The 21,946-nt window shown below is 43.6% G+C and overlaps 1 protein-coding gene across 1 annotated transcript; it reads right to left on the bottom strand.

Moving 5' to 3' along the window:
- Window positions 1-1,956: 1,956 nt before the first annotated feature.
- Window positions 1,957-20,900, bottom strand: tbl1xr1b (TBL1X/Y related 1b). Its single transcript, XM_070844944.1, has 16 exons — window positions 20,694-20,900; window positions 18,606-18,672; window positions 14,122-14,225; window positions 13,835-13,980; window positions 13,410-13,668; window positions 12,712-12,844; window positions 10,301-10,442; window positions 9,826-9,889; window positions 9,620-9,717; window positions 8,820-8,880; window positions 8,276-8,397; window positions 8,052-8,126; window positions 7,787-7,914; window positions 6,364-6,529; window positions 6,127-6,228; window positions 1,957-4,694 (listed from the first exon to the last, which is right to left on the bottom strand). The coding sequence occupies exons 3-16, from the start codon at window positions 14,177-14,179 to the stop codon at window positions 4,668-4,670; spliced, it is 1,581 nt and encodes a 526-aa protein (XP_070701045.1). The 5' UTR covers window positions 14,180-14,225; window positions 18,606-18,672; window positions 20,694-20,900; the 3' UTR covers window positions 1,957-4,667.
- Window positions 20,901-21,946: the final 1,046 nt, after the last annotated feature.

Here is a 21,946-nt window from a genome sequence, read left to right as displayed (position 1 = left end):
TATCCGCTTTAACAAGTTTAATAAGTAATAAATCCCACTGTTGGAGAAATGACCCATGGCCTTCCAGCGAACAGCTGACAATCCAACACCAAAGCAAAAATCTGGTTTAAGTTCTTAGTCAGTAGATACACAAACAGCTCATTTATACACTTGAAACCGATTAGAGACCCACTGTCCGCCTACATAAACCTGATAACATGATGATTTTTCTCATGTTGTGGTGTTTGAGTATGTAAGACTGCCAGCCTTGAGCACTTCCCAGAAAATGAACAAAAGATTTCTGTGTGTGTGAATCAGGAGGCCGTGACACTCCTCCGTGTTGGTGCAGACGTTTTGACTATAAAATGTGCTGACGGTGAAAGTAGTGCAGCCTGTGTGTGTGTGTGTGTGTGTGTGTGTGAGCATGAATCAGTAATGAGACCAATGATGCCTCATTACTGATTCATTAATTTCATTTTTTTGCAGGGGGGGTGAGCAAACCAGTTTAAGTATACACCTGTGGCTGAGTCGGTAGAAAAGAAAAGAAAAAGAAACTGTATCAACAAGTAGCACTCCAGGATTCATCACATCACTCAAACCTCATTCAGGTCATCGTGAAGACATCAAATAAGTCAGGCAGAATTCTTCAGAGCTTCAGTGAAGAGCGAGACACGACTGAAAACCACAGTGCCGGGATGCTTTGTGCTCTCAGCGTAGGAAAGCCTGCTGGGCCTGAACCCACACAGGCCGCCATCACGTCCAGACAGGAACAGCAGCAGCAGTAACGACAAAGGTTAAGTGGGATGCGAGGAGAGGACGAGCTCCTGTCCAACGTCTCCTCTAAGTGCGTTATAATCTGAGTGACATTCAAAGAGGCTGCTAAAAGCACTGTCAGCCTCCTGAACTTTTTCAGCAGCCACATCATTTGACTACAGTCTCCAGCCACGCTAACAGCTCTGTGATGCCGTGCGGAGGCACAGCCGTGCTTTGACGAGGCCGTTAACTTCAGCACGCCAGCACGCTCTCAATGACAATCAATCAATCAATCAATCAATCAATCTTTATTTATATAGCTGCCAATTCATAACAGTGATATCTCAAGACTCTTTCCATAAAGAGCAGGTCTGGACCAAACTCTTTAATTAAGAGAGACCCAAAGATTCAAGAATACGAAATTAAGGATTCAAGAATCCCCACAAGGAAACAGTGGCAAGAAAAACTTTCCTTTAACGGGAAGAAACAGTCAGTCGGGCTGATACATAATGATTAGCTTCTTGGTTTAGTGTGTTAGCATGAAAATATTATTCATTTAGCACTAAATGCAAAGTCCAGCTGAGGCTGTTATTTAGTCATAAACCAAAGTGCTGGACAACTTTGAATAATGACCTGATGAATGCACAAGTAAAGTAACCACCAAAGTTGGGGTTTCATGAATTTCTGTACGTCTCATCACGTTCCAATATTTAGCAAAACATTTCCCTCATGGCACTCATGGTAGCACTGGACAGCCGGGGTCAAAGATCATCTAGAAAACATGAGTGTGTGTACAAATCTATGGATATAAAGATTTTCATTGTGGATTAATCTGTCAATTATTTTCTGATTAATCAGGTATTTGGTCTATAAAAATGTCTATTAGTGTTTCCCAAAGCCCAAAGCCACGTCCTCAAATGTCTTCTTGTGTCCACAACCAAAGATATTCAGTTTACTGTTGCAGAAGAGTAAAGAAACCACAAAATATTCACCTTTAAGAAGTTGGCATCAGAGAATTTTGACTTTAATTCCTAAGAAGTCACTCAAATCGATTATCAAAATAGATGTCAATTAATCATTGCAGCTGTGTTTATCTGGAACAAAGTGATGGACACTGGCCAACAGGACCTTGGTGCTGGTGGAACTAAAAACTGAAAATTGTCAACTGTGTTTTGGCTTGGACATGTGTGTACATGAGTGGGGAATCAAAAGCAAACACGTTGATATTATCAAAATAGATTTTATTCTAGACCTTGAAATCTGAGCGATATTACAACAGTCAGATCAGGAGGCCGCGGACTGCAGCCATATGAGTGAGAGAGAAACGGGTGAGGGCGAAGACGACACACACACACAAAAAAAAAAAATCTGCAAATTGGTATTTACATGTTATAATACATCAACAATTAAATCCAGATTTTGTCTTTTTTTTTTTTTTTTTTTTCATTTTGTGTATGTAGCTACAAATAAGTCAGAATTACAAAAGTTTTGAGAAGTACAAAACCTTTCGAGGGCTCTCCAACATAGCAAAGACAGAATTAATGTTAGTACTTTCGGTAGGAACAAAAAGTAGCAAACACACTTGAACGCAGTGTAAAAAGCTTATCGTCTAAAAACAAAATATTATAAAATACCATTCCACTGTCATAGACATCGTCTGAAATAGTGTCCGTGTGGTGCAGTCCGATCACTGCTGACTGTATTAAAGCAAACTTCAAAAGAGTCTTCAGCTTCAGTACAAAACTTTTTTTTTTTTTCTTTTTTCCAAGACGTGGAACATTCTGGACGAGACCTCTGAAATGTCCGACGACGTGCGTGAGTTTCGGGCCGTTGGTGGGATGAGACCTGGGATGCCATGAAGTTGGCTTGGTTTGACTGACAGGACACGGTTCACCCTCATTGACCCACTGGACCGCTGCACACCTCCTGCGCCAATTCTGATTCATCTTTAAGAGCATTTTAAAAACGTCAGATGAACAAACACACCTCCCTGTTTCTCCGTTTTTAGTCTAAAGTGCAGGGGGGAAAAAAAAAAAACACCCTCTGAAGGGCTGCTCGTTTGTTTGTTTTTTAATTTTGCTATGACTGTTTAATGGTATTTTATAAAAATCCATTCCTCATGGTGGCGACCCCTGGTGATGCACAAGGACATCACTGAATTTCAAGCGTCTTCAAAAAGTAACTTTAAAATCCACCCTCAGCGTCTGAGTGGCATACAAAAGGATCCCCTGTGACAGCACAGATATATATTTATATATTATATATAGATATATATCATACGCAGATACCATGTTACATCAAGTCATGTGCTGCAAGTCTGCTTTTTAACAACAAGCACAGACTCGGCTCAAAATGCCAGCTCTGAACACTACAAACAAAAGCGCCGTCTATCGGTGCATAGGCCTGAACACAGCCCGTCTCCAGAGTGTGTGTGAGTGTGAGTGTGTGTGTGTGTGTGTGTGTGTGGCGTTAGTGCTGGACTGCCTGACAACAGCAAACCAAAGCAGGGACCAGAGAGTGTACTCAGGTCAGTGCTGGACATGAAAGCTGCACACGTTACAGAGTGAAACTCAGGACGTTTTTTTTGTTTTGTTTTGAAGCCGACTGATCGCTGCAGACGATGCGACAAAGTGTGATATGAACTCCAGCTGCTGAGGGACCAAATGTTGAGCCATGCTTTTAAGTGCCTGCAGAGGAAGCCGTACTCTGAACGATGTCCTGGTGTTTAATGACACGAAGTGAACGGCTTAGTCTGATTATCATTCAGCATTGGTTAGCAACACGCCATTAATTGAGGAATCAGGCATGATTAGGACGATTAATTGTTTCCGTCAGATGGACCAGGCGGTTACGGACCTGCTTTCTCACATCTCTCTCTCTCTCCCCACTGCCGCCAGACAGCAGAGCTGTTCCTGCTGTCACCTCCCCACCGACACTAAAGCCCGGCCGTCTATTTCCGAGCATTGAGACACAGATCCAGGATGAACTCCGTGACGGAAACATGAAGCTGAGCACGCATCAGCGTTTGTGTCCATCTGCCCGGCACACGGTGCAAACATGAGATCGACATCGTGTTAAACAGCTACAAAGATTTTCTTTCAGCCTCGAGGTTCTGAATTCTTAGAGCTCTGCATTAACCTGATGAGTCGTGAACACCTGAAAACCATTTCTGAGGATAAAAGTTGCAAGAACAAGAGGACAGTTTGCCCTTTGCTTAACTGCTTTATACTTTGTTAGAAAAATGCCAAGAATGGAACCTATTGGATAAAAATAGAGTTGACAAAATTATAAACCATTTCATCTTCTTAGCTATTACACCTGCATTTTTTTTTTTTTTTATACCTTTAAGAGTGCCAAGAAGGTGGGTCGAAGGATCTCCCAATGAACACCCACTGTAAAAGACAAACAACCCTCAGCCCAGTCCCCATCTCCTCTCTCCCACCCTGCATGTCATATAAAACCCACAGAGATCAGTAAAATCCAAATTCAAAACAACAATGTCCACAGGACACCAAATGTTGACATATGCAATATGCACACACCAACAGAGAACAAAAAAAAAAAAAAATCTTTATAATTCTGGTACAAAGGATAAAAAGAGGAAAGCAAGAACAATCCTGGTGTTTTGGTTTGTGTGTGAACGGTCCAACAAGTTTGTACTGCGTGACGACAGGAACGTTTCTTCCTGCAGGTCTGAGAGCATCACAAGCGTCCTTATAGACCTGTGGTATGTCTAACGCATGTGCATAAGAACGGTTTGTGGCGAACGTGTGGTCCTTTTGTGTACATATGAGGGAATGGGGGCGCTCCATTTGGCTGTAATGGCGGGCCATGGCGTCTGATGGGACTACAGCAGTGTGGTGGACAGGCAGGGACAGTCAGTCATTTTGGCTATGTACACATTCGTAGTCGGTCCATGGCTCCCCCAACGAGTGTCATTTCCTCAAGTCTAATACGCAAACCTGGGAAAACAGGAAGGAGCAGACGGTTAGACGAAGTGGCCTCTTTTCAGTCCCAAGAGTTCTGCTTTCCGCCGCACCAGGCCTCTTACTGGCACCGGAGGGAAAGATGCTTCATTTCAACCAGCAACGTCAGATTTTAGTGCCTTTCCCACACAAAACATTTCATTCAGCTTTCATTCTGAGCGAGTCACATGCAAATTCAGTCCTAAATTTATGAAAATATTTTTTAGATTATGAAACATTGATCTTGTGGTTTCCCTCTCTGTAGGTCAGGTCTAAAGTTCTTACTGCAGTTCTATGAAATGTGAACAAAAGGCAGAAGGCTGCTCGCTTATGGGAAACATGTTCTAGCAAAGCAGACGAACCAATCACAAAACACCGTGGAGGGTCAGACTCTATTTTGAGACTCCATGACACATTCAAGACCTTATTTCAGCGTTCAGCAGAATCGCCATGGGCAGTGATTTCAGTTGCTCTTGTGGATGACCCTACCACGTCTACGCACACTTCTCTATCAGTTTGGCTGGGGAGCATCAGTGAACTGTGAGCTCTTCTTGTCCCCAAATCACCTCAGCGTGTCTTTCCTGTGTGCTGAACGGTGCAGGTTTTCTTCAAGGGTCTCTGCGTATCACTGTCATCCTGGCCAGGCTCCCCGTCCCTGATGCTAACAAGCGTACTCGCTGCATGAAGTACTCTCAGATGGATCTCATTAACTAGTTAGGGAGCAAAGCCCTCGCTGATCACATTCTGATATTATGTCCCTTAGATTCTTTTAACTGGCGCACAACCAGGTGGCTGTAATATCCCTTTAACTCCGCGGTTGCTTCTGTCCAGCTACTCGACCATAACGCCTGACTGCTGCGGTGCGGCAGTCACCTCCCTGATCGCGGACTTCTTGCGTGACTACCATGTTTGGCTGGACAGCCAGACACTCCTCGGGTCGGTGCTTCAAACCCGTTCCTTGTCAAAAGGTTTTATCGAGGCTTTTTGGGAGGTTGACTAGGAAAACTTTGCTTTAGCTTAATGTGCCGAGTCATTACATGAAAGATAAATAAGTACAGGTGATTGTTAGCATTCTTATTAAAACCACTGCATTGAAACATCAACTGTAATGTTACATTTTCATTTGGTTTTTGAGGCTACGTTTCAAACCGTCAGCTCAGTTTAACTGTGACTGGATGCACATGCCTGATAAATGAAACTACGGAGCCCCACATCATAAGTCAAGCACTTCACTTTTATCCCCGGCAGAACCACGCTGACCTCCGTGTGTCAGCCCTGATTCTGACCAGAGAGGCGTTTTATGATGTTTAAGACACACGGCTGACCTGAAAACTTCCTGGGTCAGCGGTCTGAGTGGAGGTTGTACATAGAGGCTGAAGTGTGTGCGATTACGATGTATGAGATGAAGCGCTCGGGCAGCACAACTCACCGATCCGTCTGACGCACTGGCGCCTACTTTGTCCCCTGTGGCGTTCCAGCACACCTCGAAGATCCCTCCTGTCCCCCGGTAGCTGTGGACTAAAGCACCCGTCTGGAGAAATGCACACACACACACCTATGAGCAATGGTAGGATACATCTTTATGCCACCTTTGCGCAATTATAATGGTTAGTGTTTATTAGCATGCATCTGTGTGGGGTTATAATTTGAAAATACCGTCCCGGACCTGAGTGTTCCAGATGTGGACACACTTGTCGAAGGAGCCGCTGGCAAGGTGCCTGCCATCAGGGCTGAAGGCCACACTGTAGACAGGCTCCTGGTGGCGGGTCAGCGTGTGGATACACACCCCGCGCTCCACGTCCCATAGGCGCACCGTTGAGTCAAATGACGCGCTGGAGAGAGGGATCAAGTGGAGGTACAGTATGTCAACTGGAAATAACAGCTCTCATTAAAAGGAAAAGGCCTAATTAATCAATCGTCATGGATATTGTTGTTGTTATCTGCCTCAGCCATTTCACCCAGTTCTATTTCAATCTTCCACTGAGACGCGACGGTCTCAGTAATATAACATGGATCACGTTGTCACTTTTTCAGTTGTGCTCAAGCACGGTGGGATTGTAGGGTTTTTCTTCAGGTGGAAAGCCCACTCAGCTTTGCTTGAACCCATGTTATTTCCACAAGGTCAGTTGAGCCACTGTGGCATCCTTCACAGGTGCATCTGAAAAGCATTAACACTGGCTATGCAGTGACTCACAACAGGCACAGTCAGCCCATAGCTAAAAACACAACTCAGTGCTGCTGGGGCACCAGAACTGGCTCTGCAGACGTTAAAATGAGAGTCCAAGCCAGAGTTACTGCGGCAAGTATGAGCCTGAATATTATGTGAGCAGCAGCCTAGAGATCATTGTCAAATATTTTATTGATGGAGGAATGGGACTGCTATCAAAATCTGACCCGAGCAGTGGACAAAGAACTTGTACAAGTTCATACAATCCGTAGACTGAAGTTTTCAAGTGAAGCCGAGGCAGAAGTGTCTTAAACCTGCAGTCTTTCTAATGGCCAGCAGGGAGCGACTCTGCTGGCTCCAAAAAGAAGTCTGATTGCATAAAAGTTTTTGATAAAATGAACCAACTTCCCATTTACTCCTCGAGTTTATGGTTTCAATCGCTAGTGTCAAGTCTTCTTCAATACAGCGTGATGTTCATTTAGTAAACTTTGGTTCCATTTAGAGTCTTTGTGGAACAAAAGTCCCTTCTGGATCCAAAAAAAACAAGATGGGGACGACCATGAAACCAAGATGGCGATGCCCATAAAGACTCGAGGCTTCAAAACGCAGCCTACAAACCAATGGGTGACATCATGATGGCTACGTCTACTTCTTTTATACAGTCTACGTTAAAACCACAGCTACACAGGTTTATCAAGGGTGTTTTAGTATCCTGATACTGCCTCATAATTCTGGGAAAAAATCTCATTAATTAGAGAGAAAATGTAGATTTTTGTCTCTTTATTTTCCCAGACTCTGTATTTGCGTCATCTTACCTCTAAATAGAAACCCACCCTGTGGCGTATGAAGTCAGGTGATACAAAGAGGAGATGAAATCTCCTGAGAGTGAGAGAGGTGTTCACATGCTGCTTTGTGGTCTCACCTGGCCAGCATGAGGTTGGCGCTAGGGTTGTTGGTCCCGGGGCCAGTGGGGCTCCACTTTATGGTGTAGATTTCTTTACTGTGGGCCTGGAGGTCATGGACACACGAGTCCTGCTTCATACTCCAGATCTGTGCCGGAGAGGCGAGAGCCAGCTGTTAGTATAGCTTTAATCGCAACACACTCAATTGGGATTTTGTCCAGTTGAGGGTCGTTTTTGAGCCCATCTGAGTGACATGTGCTACATCTGCATGTAATATGGACCGACCTTCAGTGTCATGTCATCTGAGCAGGAGGCCAGCAAGCTGCCAGTGGGATCCCACTTGATGGCGTTGACCTCATTCTGCGAGGAGTGACAAGAGTGTTAGAAAACACAGCAAGCATATTCGTCGTCCTTATAATGCTCTAAGAACAGGAGTGTATGTGACAAGCGCAGGGCTTCCTTTCCCCTCCGTGTCAGAAAGCAGTGCTCACACAGGATTCCTGTCTTACCGTGTGTCCCTGGAAGGTCTTGACAGGTCTGTCCTGACCCAGCTTACACACATGGATGCACATGTCTGTGCTGCAGGAAGCAAACGTGTTGTTGCTCTGCCAGTCTACGTCCAGAGCGGGTGCTGTTGGGAGGCAGAGACAGAGCTTAGGGCTGCTACAGCAGTGAGGTGTGCAGGCAGAACACAGAGATGGGGTAGCATGAGTATCATGGTCTGAATACAGATTTCTGATTGCCACACTGGATCTCATATCATACTATAACAATACTCTAAGTGCAGGCAGTTGTATTTAATAAAATCATGCTTAGTGCACATTCATTTAAGGTTCTTGTCTGTCACTGACACACAAGAACAACCAAACAACGTCAAAATGCAGAGCTGTTGTGTTTTAAATGTGTAAAGATGAGTTGGGTTGAATACAGCAGCCAAAAGTATCAGTCACATGTATGAAAGAACATGATGACAGAAAAATATGAATTTATTATGGCCACGGTCTCACTACAACTCAGCAAAAGGTAACAAACCAGCTGACTCCCATCACTCACCCGAGTGGAAAGGAAACTGTTGCTTTGCCTCTCCCGTGTGGGCGTCCCAAATGATTGTGGTCTGTGTGGAGGAGGAGCAGACGTTCGTTGTGAATATCAAACTGATGTGTTAGGAAATCATTAAAAATATCACAAACAAAAGGTGTTATTTTCATTCAAAAAATGCTGCAAGACGCATTCAGTTGACCTGATTAGGCACAAATTGAGGAGGAGGTATACAAGGAAAATTTATATATATGTGTGTGTGTGTGAGAGAGAGAGACACTGTCATTCTACTTCAGTGCACTAGATGGCAGTGTTGAACAATGTCCATCCATTGTTGTCATTTAGTGACAGGAGGCTTTGTACCTCTCACTTGCTGGTCCTTACCATTTTGCAACAGATGAAGATTAATGTATTCTTTCATTCACATAACATAAAACAACCCGACCATCCAAAACTTAAATTAGACTATAGTTCTTTAGTGTTCATTTGCTGTGTGACCATCCTGATAAAAAAATCATTTAATCCATCATTAACATCAAAATATTGATTGGTGCAGCTTTAGCATCCTTGTTATTAACTGTTGCTTTCTGGAAAACTTGCAAAAACTGGTATTAATTTTAAAAAATGTACAAAGACATTAATAATCCCACCCGTCCTGCATCTTGTTTCTATGGAAAACATGTCACATTTTAGTAAATTTGGCTAAAAAGTGGCACCTCTGAATGAGGCATAAGCTGCAGCGGTCACAAGGCCTCAGAGGCATTTGTCAAACCCATTCAACCCTAAAATGTGGAGCCCAAACCAGTGAGCCTCACCTTGTCTACACCAGCACTGAGGATGAAGTTTCCTTTCTTATTCCACTTGAGTGCAAATATTGGACCTTTGTGCTGACCCAAAGTACTGGCCAGGTTACCTGAAAATATCAAACAAAGCCAAGCACAACTTAGAAAGAGAGCAGAAACGTTTCACCATCCATGGATCGTTACAAGATGTACGGTGTAGTAGAAGGTAACAGTCTTACCGTCTTTTGTCCATATTCTAGCAAAGCCGTCGTATGAGCCTGTAGCGAGCAGCGTTCCCTCACTCTGAAAGACATCGTTAGTTTGAAGTCAGTTGCATTCGTCCTCTCTTAGTTTCATTTGCACATTTCTGAATTCAGGCAGAGCCGTGTACATTCAGTATATTCCACTTTGTCTATTAATGAGACTTGCATTAAGAAGTAAGTCTTTAATGACAGATGAAATATTAACGCTGCACCGACTGGTACTTCTCAGGGAAAAAAATTGTTTGCAGCTGAGCAGCATGAAAGGCTTTTTCCCCTGTGGGAGTGACTCGCCCCAATATATCTGGTTGGGAGGAATGCCTTTAGCAGAAGTAGCAGTCTCACACACACACAAACTACACAACTAGATTAGATTACTGAATACTGCTCTCAGTGGAACACACACAATCATACTTTTTAAACCACACTCACTCACACACACACACACACTCACATTCCAGTCTAGTGAGGTGACGTCTTTGTTGCTGGGTACGTCCTGGCCCCCTTCCCGTATGCAGTGCCTCAGAACCAGCTGGGTGGATCCGCCTGTGCTGTTCTCACTCAGGTTCCAGATCCGTGCTGTTGAGTCTCCGGACCTGCACGAGCACACACACACACACACACACACACACAATGTAACATTAAGCATGTAACACAGCTTTGACTCTTAAAATCATTACTGAAAATGTTATAAAACTGACCATTGTTGCTCTTGAATAGGGTTGGGGTTTGAAAGCATTTCATCGAACCTGAACCCAGTATCAAATCCAAAATCTTTTTAAATCCCTATCAAACCTTTTCAATCTGTTGAGGTAAAAGGAGAAAGAAATTTTACAGGCACAATACTCATGAACTTTGATGTGGTTTGGATGGATATTTGCCTCCTATGCAGCCCCTCTTAAATTACGGGACTCTGCCACAAGTAGTATTATTATTCATCATTTTCTTTACATTTTGAGGGGTGTGCTCATGCTTAGGAGCAGGACTGCTGAATGCACACTGCTTGTTTTTCTACTATATAAATGGGCACAGATTTGTTCATTTAGAACATTTAGAAACAGACATTTTAGAGAGATAATGAATCTTTCTGGTCCTTGATTTTATTTGTTAGGTGAAGTTAAATCACTTCTTGCTACTGACAAAGGCTTCGATCTGTGTGCTGTGAAGGGAATTAATGTTATGGACTAATAGTTAAAGCTTAAGTAGGCAATTTATTTTTGGGGTCATTGAGTAAAATCTCCGTAATAAGCTATCAGCATGTTTGAATTCAAGTGGTCGGAGAGATTTTATGTAGCTAACTCTAGCTAACGTTATAGCCTTGACTCACAGTATATCATCTCAGGGACACTACACAGAGTGTCAGCACTGGGATCACAGTCAGTCAGTGTGCACATGGCCGTACTCATTTGATGGGAGGTGCTTCAGACAGAGACCAGAGAGAGGAGAGCTGTTTTTTCCAAATTCTGGCTTTCTTTGCCTTTTCCAGATTTCCACCTCTTGCAGCTTCAACTGTTAATTATAGCTTAGGGTAAAGGCCATTTTACAGCGGATGTTGAGGGAGTGAATTTATGACACAAATCCACACTGATCTAAAAATATCTGCATTATTTTTGTATTATTTCCAGTCCAGTGCCTCAACTTCTGTTTGATCTGACAGAAAGTGACCTGTAAAGGGAAGACCAGCTGGTTAATCTTGTCCAGGCCCGGGTATCCTGCTTATCTTTCCTCTGTCTGGCTTCTCAGAAATGCAGGGATCCCCCTTGAGCCATGTTAACAAACACACTGGGAAGCACGGTTGGAGATGTAAACATATGGCATCAAAGCAGACAGCTGTTTCAGTGAGAGGATTTGTTTGAATCAGGGACTAACAAAGCTGTGCATTTTGTTTATTTTGCTTCCTTTTTTTAAACACAGTGAAAAGCAATATTTGTGGTTTGACCCAATCAGCCAAAGGGTGCCAACAGAACCCAACCCTGCTCCTGAGGTCTGTTTTGTTAAAGCGGAAAAAGAAAAAAAAGGAAAAAAAAAGAACTGCTGAAGATGGTTGCTGCAACAAACATCTTGGTTTGACATGTGACGCTGCAAGTCCACCATTTACCCGGCGGACTGGCGTACAAGAATGCAAGGTTGTACCAAACAACAACACGACACCAAGGCTGGCCCCTCTTATCGACTGATTTATCACTTCTTGATTGGTTGATTAATAACTGCTTTGTCGATTTGCTGTCATTAGTCATTAGCTGTTACTGGAATATCTGTCACATTTCCAGTATCACAGTAATAATGGGCAATATGCTTTGCTCTTGAATAATGACTACATTGTAAGAGATTCTTCTGCATGATTGCTTTCCTACGGAAGGAATAATAATGCTGCTGCAAAAACAATGACTTTAGTCAACAAAGATTTGTTTAGTGCTGATAAATGAGGAAGAGTTATGAAAACAAGCTTCCTCTTCTCATACAAGTTTACCCAACACAAGACAGTTATATTTTTAACCCCATTTATTGACTGAATGTTTTGAAAATTAGCAATGACCAATAAGCGCCAAAGATTTTCTTTAAAATTAACTTGTGGACGTCCATTTAGGTTACAAAAGTAAATCAATTCTTGGCCACAAAGGGGGCCAGTGGGGCTAATTGGAACAGGTGGTTATCTTCAGATCATCACGGCTAAAGGCCGTCAGTGAAACAGTGCTTAGATTAAATTTAAAATTGTGCTAATAATGTGGCTAAGTTGTATTAAAGACACTAATCAATTACTTGAATTGACCGACCCAGTGAGGGTGACACTTCTACATGCCATGTTAGACCCTGGGCGACCAGTGAGAGCCGTGGGGAAGAGAGGGGTGGGGTGGAAATACTGACCCAGAGGCGAGGAGGTCGTTCACTGGGTTCCAGGCACAGATAAAAACTTCGGACTCGTGGCCCCTCAGGACCATGGCTTTACTCTGGGGGATCTCCACGTCTCTGTCCACCTCCATCATCTCTGAGTGGTGATCTACAGCAAGGAGGGAGAAACAAAACCTTTACATAACAGCAATGACTGTTCTGAAGGTCAGGAGAACAGAAGATAAACAAAGCGCAATGAATCACCGCTTCCAGTAAAACAGCATGTTACTTCTAAAATACATTACCAGTGTTTCACTACACTAAACATTTTATTTAGGTGAACCAGCAAAACAAGAAACAACCAGGCAAGCAAACTGCATCTGTTTCAGTGATGGCATAGGTTCACAAGGACTGTCTGACATCACCTAATTTCCTACAAACCAGAGCAGTCCCACAGCAGCACACATGTACGTCATTGTCTGACCTCGTTAATTCAAACAGAAAAGCCAAAAAGAAAAAAAAAAAAACAGTGCTGCAATTTTCCTTTTTACGCTAAAACAAACAAACAATTGTATGATTGTAGAGACGGTGCTACACAGCCTGGACACGACAAATAAAACAAATAATAACATCCTGCTTTAGAACATAAAACTGGCATTTTTCTCTCCCAAACCACAGAAAACATCTGTTAGGGAGCTGACTCAAATATTGTTTACGACCATGAGCTAGCTTACTGGCTAAGGCATGGGATCCATTTTCCTCCCCGTTGGCAGCGCCCTCTCCATTCTTGGTGCTTCCCTGGGGCCCTGTGCCGCTGCCACTGCCTGCCGCCTGCTGCTGTTGCTGCTGCTGCTGTTGCTGCTGCTGCTGCTGCTGCTGCTGCTGGGCCAGCTTGTCCCTGTAGGCCTGCTGCCTGGTCTGGACCACATCTGGCATCACAGCATCGATCAGAGACAACGACTCGATGGGCCGTCCGTCAAATAAGGTCCCGTCCTACAGACACAACAATTAAATTTATAAATTCACTTCATCCTTTGGATTTTCCACCAAATTCACTACAATGTATGATCCAACAGATAATCATGAAGCTGACGGTGCTTGCCAGTATATTGTAAGGTCACACTAATTAGTAGCTGATGGCTTCAAGGTGGAGCCTGACCTCATTGATGCTGACTTCAGCCTCCACATACTGCAGGCCCTTCTGGATGATGGAGATGAGGGCAGCAGGGGGCACCAAGGCTCCATTGATGTTGGATTGGCTGATGTGGCTCTCTATGCCAAAGGTGAACGCTGAGTGGGAGAAGCCTGGAGGTGGCATGGATAATTTGGAGAGCGGGATAGAGTCAAAGTTCAGTTGCAGAGAGGCAAGAGCAGCGGTGTGTAATATCACATCTGAAATCCTGTTTTAAAGAGTAGGAAAACTAGCAACTTGAAGCAAAAACTTACCTGACTCTTGCAGGTATCTGTAAACCAGGAAATTGACTTCATCACTGCTTATGCTCATTTTTAGTCCTGGTGATTAAACCATTGGGTCAGCACAGGATAGGAGCCTGTACAAACAAACCACAGCAGAGTCTTGCTTAATTAAGAATTGATGGCATTACACACTATACAACTGAGCTGAAAGGAGGCTTTAGTAGTGTTTTAATCACTCCAGTGCATTAACATCCCTCAAAGACATAAATGGATAGTAGGCCTGGGCAATGCATCAAATGTATTTGTATAGCAGAATATAAATTAATGTGCAATGTGGCAGATGACCATATTGTTATGTTCAAGTGTCCAGTGTTTTTCACTGACTGCAGGCCACCACAGCAGAAAACGAATATGATTACAAGAGAAAGCAAAATGTTACACGATCAATCATCGGATCACCGTTGTTACTCTAACCCCAGCTTCCAGTTCTGCAGCGACAAACAATATCTAAGGACTTTCAGTTATAAGGTAAGGCAACTGCTGCTAATAGCTTGAACTTTACTGTTGCTGCAGCAGCAACATGCCAGTAATTGTCTCCAAAACCGGAGATGCACTTTCATAACAAACCTGCTATATTTCACTACACACACACAGGTTACCCACAAGGCCACCTTCCTTAGAGGGGAAGGCTCGGCCGGTAACACACAGGTGCAGTTAGGCTGTGGCAGCGCTAATCAGAGGTGGAAGAAGCATCCAGGTCCACTTCTTAAACTGTTTATCCAATGCAGGAACTTTCCCCGAGAACTAGGAACTTGGTGTTTCCACCACAGGGACCAGAGTCTAAATTTAGTTCTGTGGACATTATTTTAACCCTGCTCAGGAGGCATTACTTTTCTAGCATACATGATATCTGGGGATGGGGCTTACAGCCCTGAAAATTTCAAGTCACAACCTGAAGCGACAAACAGATTATCCACACGTGTTCATACATTATGTCTTTACATATTTCAGTAAACTTCAGATAGCTTACAAACCACATTATGAAGTCTCTGAATGGTGCCTCCATGTTGCAGTATTTTTCTTTATACTCAGTATACATCTCTCAAATCATATTTGTAAATCATTGATAACCCAAAACCCCACACAGTGGCTCCTTGATGCATTATTATACATAAACCATGCACGAACGTACATTTAGTTGAGTAAATGTACTTTTTGGAGAATTTTAGAGAAAATGTGTAAAATATATATCGTACATCGCAGCATAGCCTATAGATTGTATTATTATTCATAAGCCATATTGCTTAGCCCTGATGCATGGCAAAAAGCAAGATGACATGCAGGGGCACTGAGCCAGGTGTAAAATACAGCTGTCACACACACACAGAGGATGGTGTTACACTACGAGCTGACTTCGTAGCTCACTACCAAACTGGCACAGACAATGAAAACTGAGATGAGGAAGACGATAAAAAAATAAACAACATCACCCAGCTTAACCTGGAACTCACAACTTCCAAAAGAGAGAAGTAGGCAAATGCAAGCTGATCTGACATTTGATAAATAACGTGGTTCTTTCCTCTCTGCTTCTGTTGGTTGCAGAAGCCCCTGGCTGTAGGCAGGGCATCAGTTTCCATTCATTAACCTACAACTGGAAATAAGCCGTGTTCATGAGGCAGGCTGGGTAGTTTGGCCTGACACGTCTGGAATAGATGGGCTTTAAACCTCAGCAAAAACAGATCTTGCAGTGCTTGCGTCCGGACTCCATATTTATTCATGCAGAACACGCACTGTTTAAATGGGACTGTGGAAATAAACAAGAGGTCTGGACGGGGGACAGAAGCTCCACTGTTTCCGTCATGCCAGCCCGCTTAAAAAGTCAACATGTCTCCTGCCGCATCCCAGAGGCTGAGATCCAAGACCAACTGAACCGAGAGGCCTGGAATCTAGTAGGAGCTCTTCAGCTACTTCTAACGAGAAAGTCAGAAAGTCTTGATGGCCATTATTTCTCACACTGAAAATCAGAATTCAGCAAATGACTCTATAAAATTTGAATATCTCACAGAAGACTTTTAAAACAGCACAGTAAAATGTGCTTTTTCCACTGCATGAGTACTGTACTCGTGCTCTTACCGCATGTTGTGTTTTTCCATTACATTTAGTTCAAGGTTCAGTGTGGTTAGAGAGCACTACAAGCATGTTGATATATCACTCTTGCATATCTGACACAAGCCTGTTTTGAAAGGGTGCCGGCAAATGTCATCACCATGCGAGTGACGCAGGAGCAGTGAACAGGGTCGTGGCCCGCTTACAGGAATAGGTCGACCAATTCATCTGGCTGACATCACGTGTGACATCTGACTATTTCATGAACATCAGCACTGATCAATAGCCCAATAGACACCAAGCGCTGACGCAGCAATACAGATATCTTTTCCCTTTTCAACAAGACCAGCAGCTGCTAACTAGACAAAAGGGTTACACATGAGAATGATATATCCTCTCCTGACTGAATCACTTTGTGTCACAATATTTCGGGTGTAAATGTGATGAGGAAACTTTGAACAGCCCGATTAGCAGCTATCAAAGGAGAAGTTGGGCCTAAACAACAAGAAAACTGTTTCCAGAATAGCTCGGTTATTTTCAAGTTTATGGTATGACATTTTAAAGCTCATCAACGTCACTGTTCAAACTATGATTGGTTCAAGCAGCTAAAACAGAGACCTCTACAGACCTTAAACTCCTTGGCATTATTCTCACATTACCAGAAGTCCAGACTACATTTGAGCTGTGCCAGTGTAGGTCTCACACTGCATTTCTTGTACAGATATCTGACTGGGAAAGATGCTTGGTACAATCTGGTTTAAGTGGCAAAACTCAAAAAAGTGTTTTTACTTTTTAAATTATCCAGCAGTGAGACTCTCTTCTCACTGATGAGCGTTGGTGTCACACTCCACTCCACACTTGGCGGGTTTCTGTGCCACATCTGCCTCCCCTTGCTCTCCCTCAAGCTTGCCCTGTCTCCCTTACAGCAACCCCCTTAAAACTTGCATCAGACCTTCAACAAGTCCTGCTGACGGACTTCAAGTTACAGTGGCCACCCATCCTCTATTTCTAAATAGTTCAAACAGGTGTATAAAACAACATTCACACAAGTGACTCCACACTGTGGAACTATAAAAAAAAAAAAATAAAAAAAATTCAGGGAAAACCCTGAATAAAAAGTAGATGCTCTTGTGCACCAGGGCTCACTGAATGGTTTGCCGAGTATGGAAATGCTGTGAATAAAATGCTGGGGCCTTTACGGTCACCGGATCTCTACCCAGTGAAACAACTATGGATGATTTTCAACCGACATGCCAGGCAATGCTCTCCACCACCATCTCCATGAGACAAAATGTATAAACAGTATAAACTCCCACCTTCAAATCTATTTAGGGATGTCTGTGATTGTCTCTGATGCTGGGCGTCCTTTTGTTAAGTTATGGTGTTCACCCCTCTGATAGAGTTCTGAAAGCTTGTGGTGGTCACATTTTGGTTTTTCCCTTAATCTGTAGGTGTTCTTTGACAGCAGCGATGAGACTCACAGTAATGTTCTGAAAAACATTACTGTACACTCCTAACCAGTAAAAGTTTAGTTCAAAGTTAATGCAGATATGTTTATTTCTTGAAAATGCCCACTTAAGATATAACGTCCTTCAAGAGGGCTTCAATAAAACTTCATAGTCTGTGTGTTTGTCGGGTCAACCATTTACGGCATACACAGCCAGAGTGTGCGCTCAAGGATACATATCTGCAACTTAACTATATAACAAGCAAATGCAGCATGTTTTACATTTTAACCAATCAGAAACCAGGGCTGACCACAGACATTATTGGTCCTAAATAAGTTGAGCACAATGAACCACTTATCCTAAGTCAAATACGGCAAAATCTAAGTTATTTACAACTATATTTCTTTTGCAAAAATGGCTCTAAGAAAAGCAACTGTTTCAGAGTTATGGTCTCTGTAGATGCACATCTATGTTTTGAACAGCATCCCAAATGATACACATTTCAACAGGAAACCAAAGTGCACTGAATCACTGGCACACTCCACCAATCCCTGACTACTGTACATAACTTTAGCAGTGGGAAGGCCACACTAAAAACGCAACTCAGAACATCTTACAATCTCAAAACAACAGTGGAATACCACTACTGTTGTCCAGTCATTATGAATAGGTGTCGGTCAATCATAATCCCTGTTCTAGTAGAATGTATTCTTACCAAGAGCTCCAACTGCACATTATTTTAGGTATTTATTTAAGTATTAAGTTGAAAATTTGTTAAGTTGAAAGAGTCAAACGATTTATGCACTCATGTATGTGCGCATTTGACTCCTTACTTCACCATAGCAATGTGATCTTTCAGACAGCAATATAAGCGTGCAGCCATAGAAAAAAGCAAAATAAAATCCATTCATGTGGAAAGGAGCGATGTAAGGTATGACATTAATCAGGGAGATACACTACCCATGTGATCACGATGTCCTCAGATATGCATCATAGCTCCGTAGTCCTCAGCAGGAACTGTCGACCCCTTAAGAGGAAAGGAAAGAAACTGAATGTACCTCTTCCAGCTCCTAATCATTGTCCAATATGAAAACACTTGCTCTCAAAACATTAAGAACATTTTCCAACTGTGTACAACTACATCTTCAACTGCAGTTTGACCATCAATAAAATAAATAAATAAATAATTAATTCCATTGCCTTTGCATGCTTTTTACACCTCAGACCACCTCCCAGCATGTACTGTAGTTCAGTAATCTGTCCCAACTTTCCATGTCCCTCTAAGTAACACTGACTGCAGGCGGCCATGTGTTCAAATCTAAAGCTACATTTTCACAGAATATAATGTTTCTGTGAAATATTACCTTAAATAGAATGGATATTGTAGAAGCAGCATGTCTGAGAGTGGGTGAAAAGGCAGCTAGAAGAAAGTGTCACGAATAAAGGGGTGTGTCACCAAACAATGACAGAAACTGGGTCAGCAATGTAAAGAGCCGGTGGATATTTGTGCTATGCAATAGGTAACCATCCCTGAAAGATAGCAATTACAGGGGAAGTACGTATATGCTCTGAAAAAGCGATGAAACAGGAATGTCATTGTGAATTTAATTTAGTCAAGATCTATTTTGGATGGGCTGTGTTGTGTATTTTACATGTAGCTACCTTAAACTGCGCAATTCAGCTTTTATTTGTCGCCATTTCAGAAAGGGGGGAAAGCCCCTGTGTGACTGGTTTAGCTGCCCCTCCACAGGTCACACTGGTGCCGTGCAATTTAAATACATGCAAGTTATGTCACATGCTAATCTGCCGGTAGCTAAATTAGCAAAACAGCACGCAAGCTACTTGTGGAAAGACGGCGCCCATCCCCCACACACGGAGGCTCCTGAATGGGCTGAGCCAACTACAGTGTGTACGTCAGCCGACACGCTGTGAGAGGCGGACAGTCAGCAGCTCCAGATAGTGTCGATGAATGACTCAAAATGCTATTAGTTACTGTAGGTTAAGCCTTGGTCTAATGCTCCTCCTCCTGCCAGTGCATTGCAGAGTCTGATCTATGGAGTGTAATAATCATTTAACTCAATGTGATGGTAGGCTGACAACTGTTCACATGTTCACAGGGAGGGAAAGGCAACAGGCTTTATCATAACTGAAGCTTTATTTATAACTGTCAAGTACACACGTATTATTTATCCCCCTTACTATTATAATTACCCGTGAGGTGTTTACAGTCAGTCCCTGCCATGAGCTAGGTAGCGTTAGCTCTCTGGCTAACATGCGACTTAGCATTAGTTTTGCCTTGGCGGCGGCCGTACCCATCTCCTCACATGCCAGCCAGGCAAGGCGGGCTAAGATGTCGTTAATTTAATGCAGAACACCCAGAGTTAGCCACCACGCTGATGCAGCTGAAAGCACACGAGTTGGCGGGCATTTCTAATTGTTTCACACAAGCAACGTTAAGTTAGCTTAACTGAAACTGCATTTGTGGCGAGTACAGTGAGGGCCGTCAATCTTAGCCTAACAAGCAAGCTAGGTGGCTAACGCTAGCATGCCATGCTAATGACAGTGTTGCTATAATCTCGTACCTGCTTCGGATAAAACCTTTCAGTAGGCGAGGTCTTCTGCAGCTCTTGCGCCCAAGTCAGACCATGTTAGCGCTTTAATCGACAGCTAGGATGATCTCTTTTAGCACATTTAAACGCGAACCGTCGCTAGCTTATAACATTTAAACCACAGCTAGGCGGTAAGGAGCCAGCAACGGCTTCAGACGGTCGGACACAGTGGGGGTGACCCGACATGCAAAAATGAGCCGCCTGTAACTACTGTTGTTTCGAAGCGCCGCGCTCTTAAAGCTCAATATAACGGTTAAGCCGCCAGTTAAGCCTGGAAGCACGACACCTCCATCGGCTGCACTAACCTACGCTGGGTGATATGTGTGGAAATAACACGGCTATATCCAACAACAGCCCTGTTCTCTCTCTCACACACTCACACACCACTCCTGCCGGGCCGAGGTGGTGATATAATGTCAACGCCGCATCGGCAACTAACCTATTTTTCCCCCAACAGCCCCAGAAACAGCGCGTCGTGGTGCGGTGGAGCTGAAGGCCGTCCTCGGGCGTTGATTAGATATCAGCCCCCGGTGCGTTTGACAGGTTCACGGCAAAATGGAGCCACATTTCCTCGCAGGGGACCGACCAATGAGGTGGAATAGAGACGAGAGAGAGGGAGAGAGAAAACGCCGAGGCCTCTGGAAGTTTGTCCCGCAGCCAAGCGCCAGTCATAACAACAGCGTCCTCTCCCATCCCCCACTACACCTCCTTTGTGCCTGTGCGGTCACCACTAGCCGTGGATTAATGACGCCCCGCCCCCTCCGCTGTGCTCAGTCATTCAGACTGGGGAAGTCAACAACAAGCTTACATCATCAATGCAATCTGTGTTTTACACTGGGCTTTTTTTTCTTTTTTTTCTTCTTCTTCTTTTTTTTTTTGTAGCTGCATACATAATACACAATCACATCACCCCCACCCACCACCCACCCACCCACCCACCCACCCACCCCATCCAACCCTCAATGTCCCCACAACAAAGATAATCACCTGAAAGTACAAGTGATTGTTCATGAAATATCAAAGGTTTCGCTTGAGTAAAAAAAAACTGGGAGCTGTGACCTTCACAGTTCTACATGATGTATCCCGCATCACAACATTTGTTTTGATTAGCGGCTGTTCCCATCTAAGTGGCTGCACTGCCTCTCAAGCGAGATGATGACACGTCATGAAATGGTGAATTGGGCGCCGTTACATTAGTTGCACCAACAGCAGCGTGTTCAGAACAATCCTTTGCTGCAGTATTTATTTATTTTTCTGGTTAACACAAATGTAATCGTCCCCGCTGGGAGCACTGATGCACGGCCAACATGCCCTCTTTTGTCTCTGTGCACCCTCACAAATGAGAGGCGGCCAAAGAACAACCACAGCTGTAAAAAATAATAAGAAAAATAATGAGGGCAATTTTGTGAGACAAATTGTTTATCTCAAGGTAATATTGATAATACACAGTGGCAGAGGCACAGCATTTGCATGCAAGCAGGTGGTCAAAGGTAGCATGGATTTGCATGGCCTATCTGATTGCCTGTGTTGTTGAGTGATGGATGTAGAGCAGACACTACATGCTGCTGCAGTCCACTGAGTTTTTGCCTTTGCTGCCTCCCAGCTTCTGAGCTGTTTGATCCTCCCACTCAATTATCTCAGTGCCCATCTGGCCCTTTGTCAACATCCTTGCAACTCATCCAGCCGAGACCT

This window comes from Pempheris klunzingeri, chromosome 15 (assembly GCF_042242105.1).
Source record: "Pempheris klunzingeri isolate RE-2024b chromosome 15, fPemKlu1.hap1, whole genome shotgun sequence".
NCBI classification, from domain to species: Eukaryota; Metazoa; Chordata; class Actinopteri; order Acropomatiformes; family Pempheridae; genus Pempheris; species Pempheris klunzingeri.
Note: the sequence above shows the minus strand (reverse complement) of the source record. Positions and strands in the feature narration are given on the sequence as shown.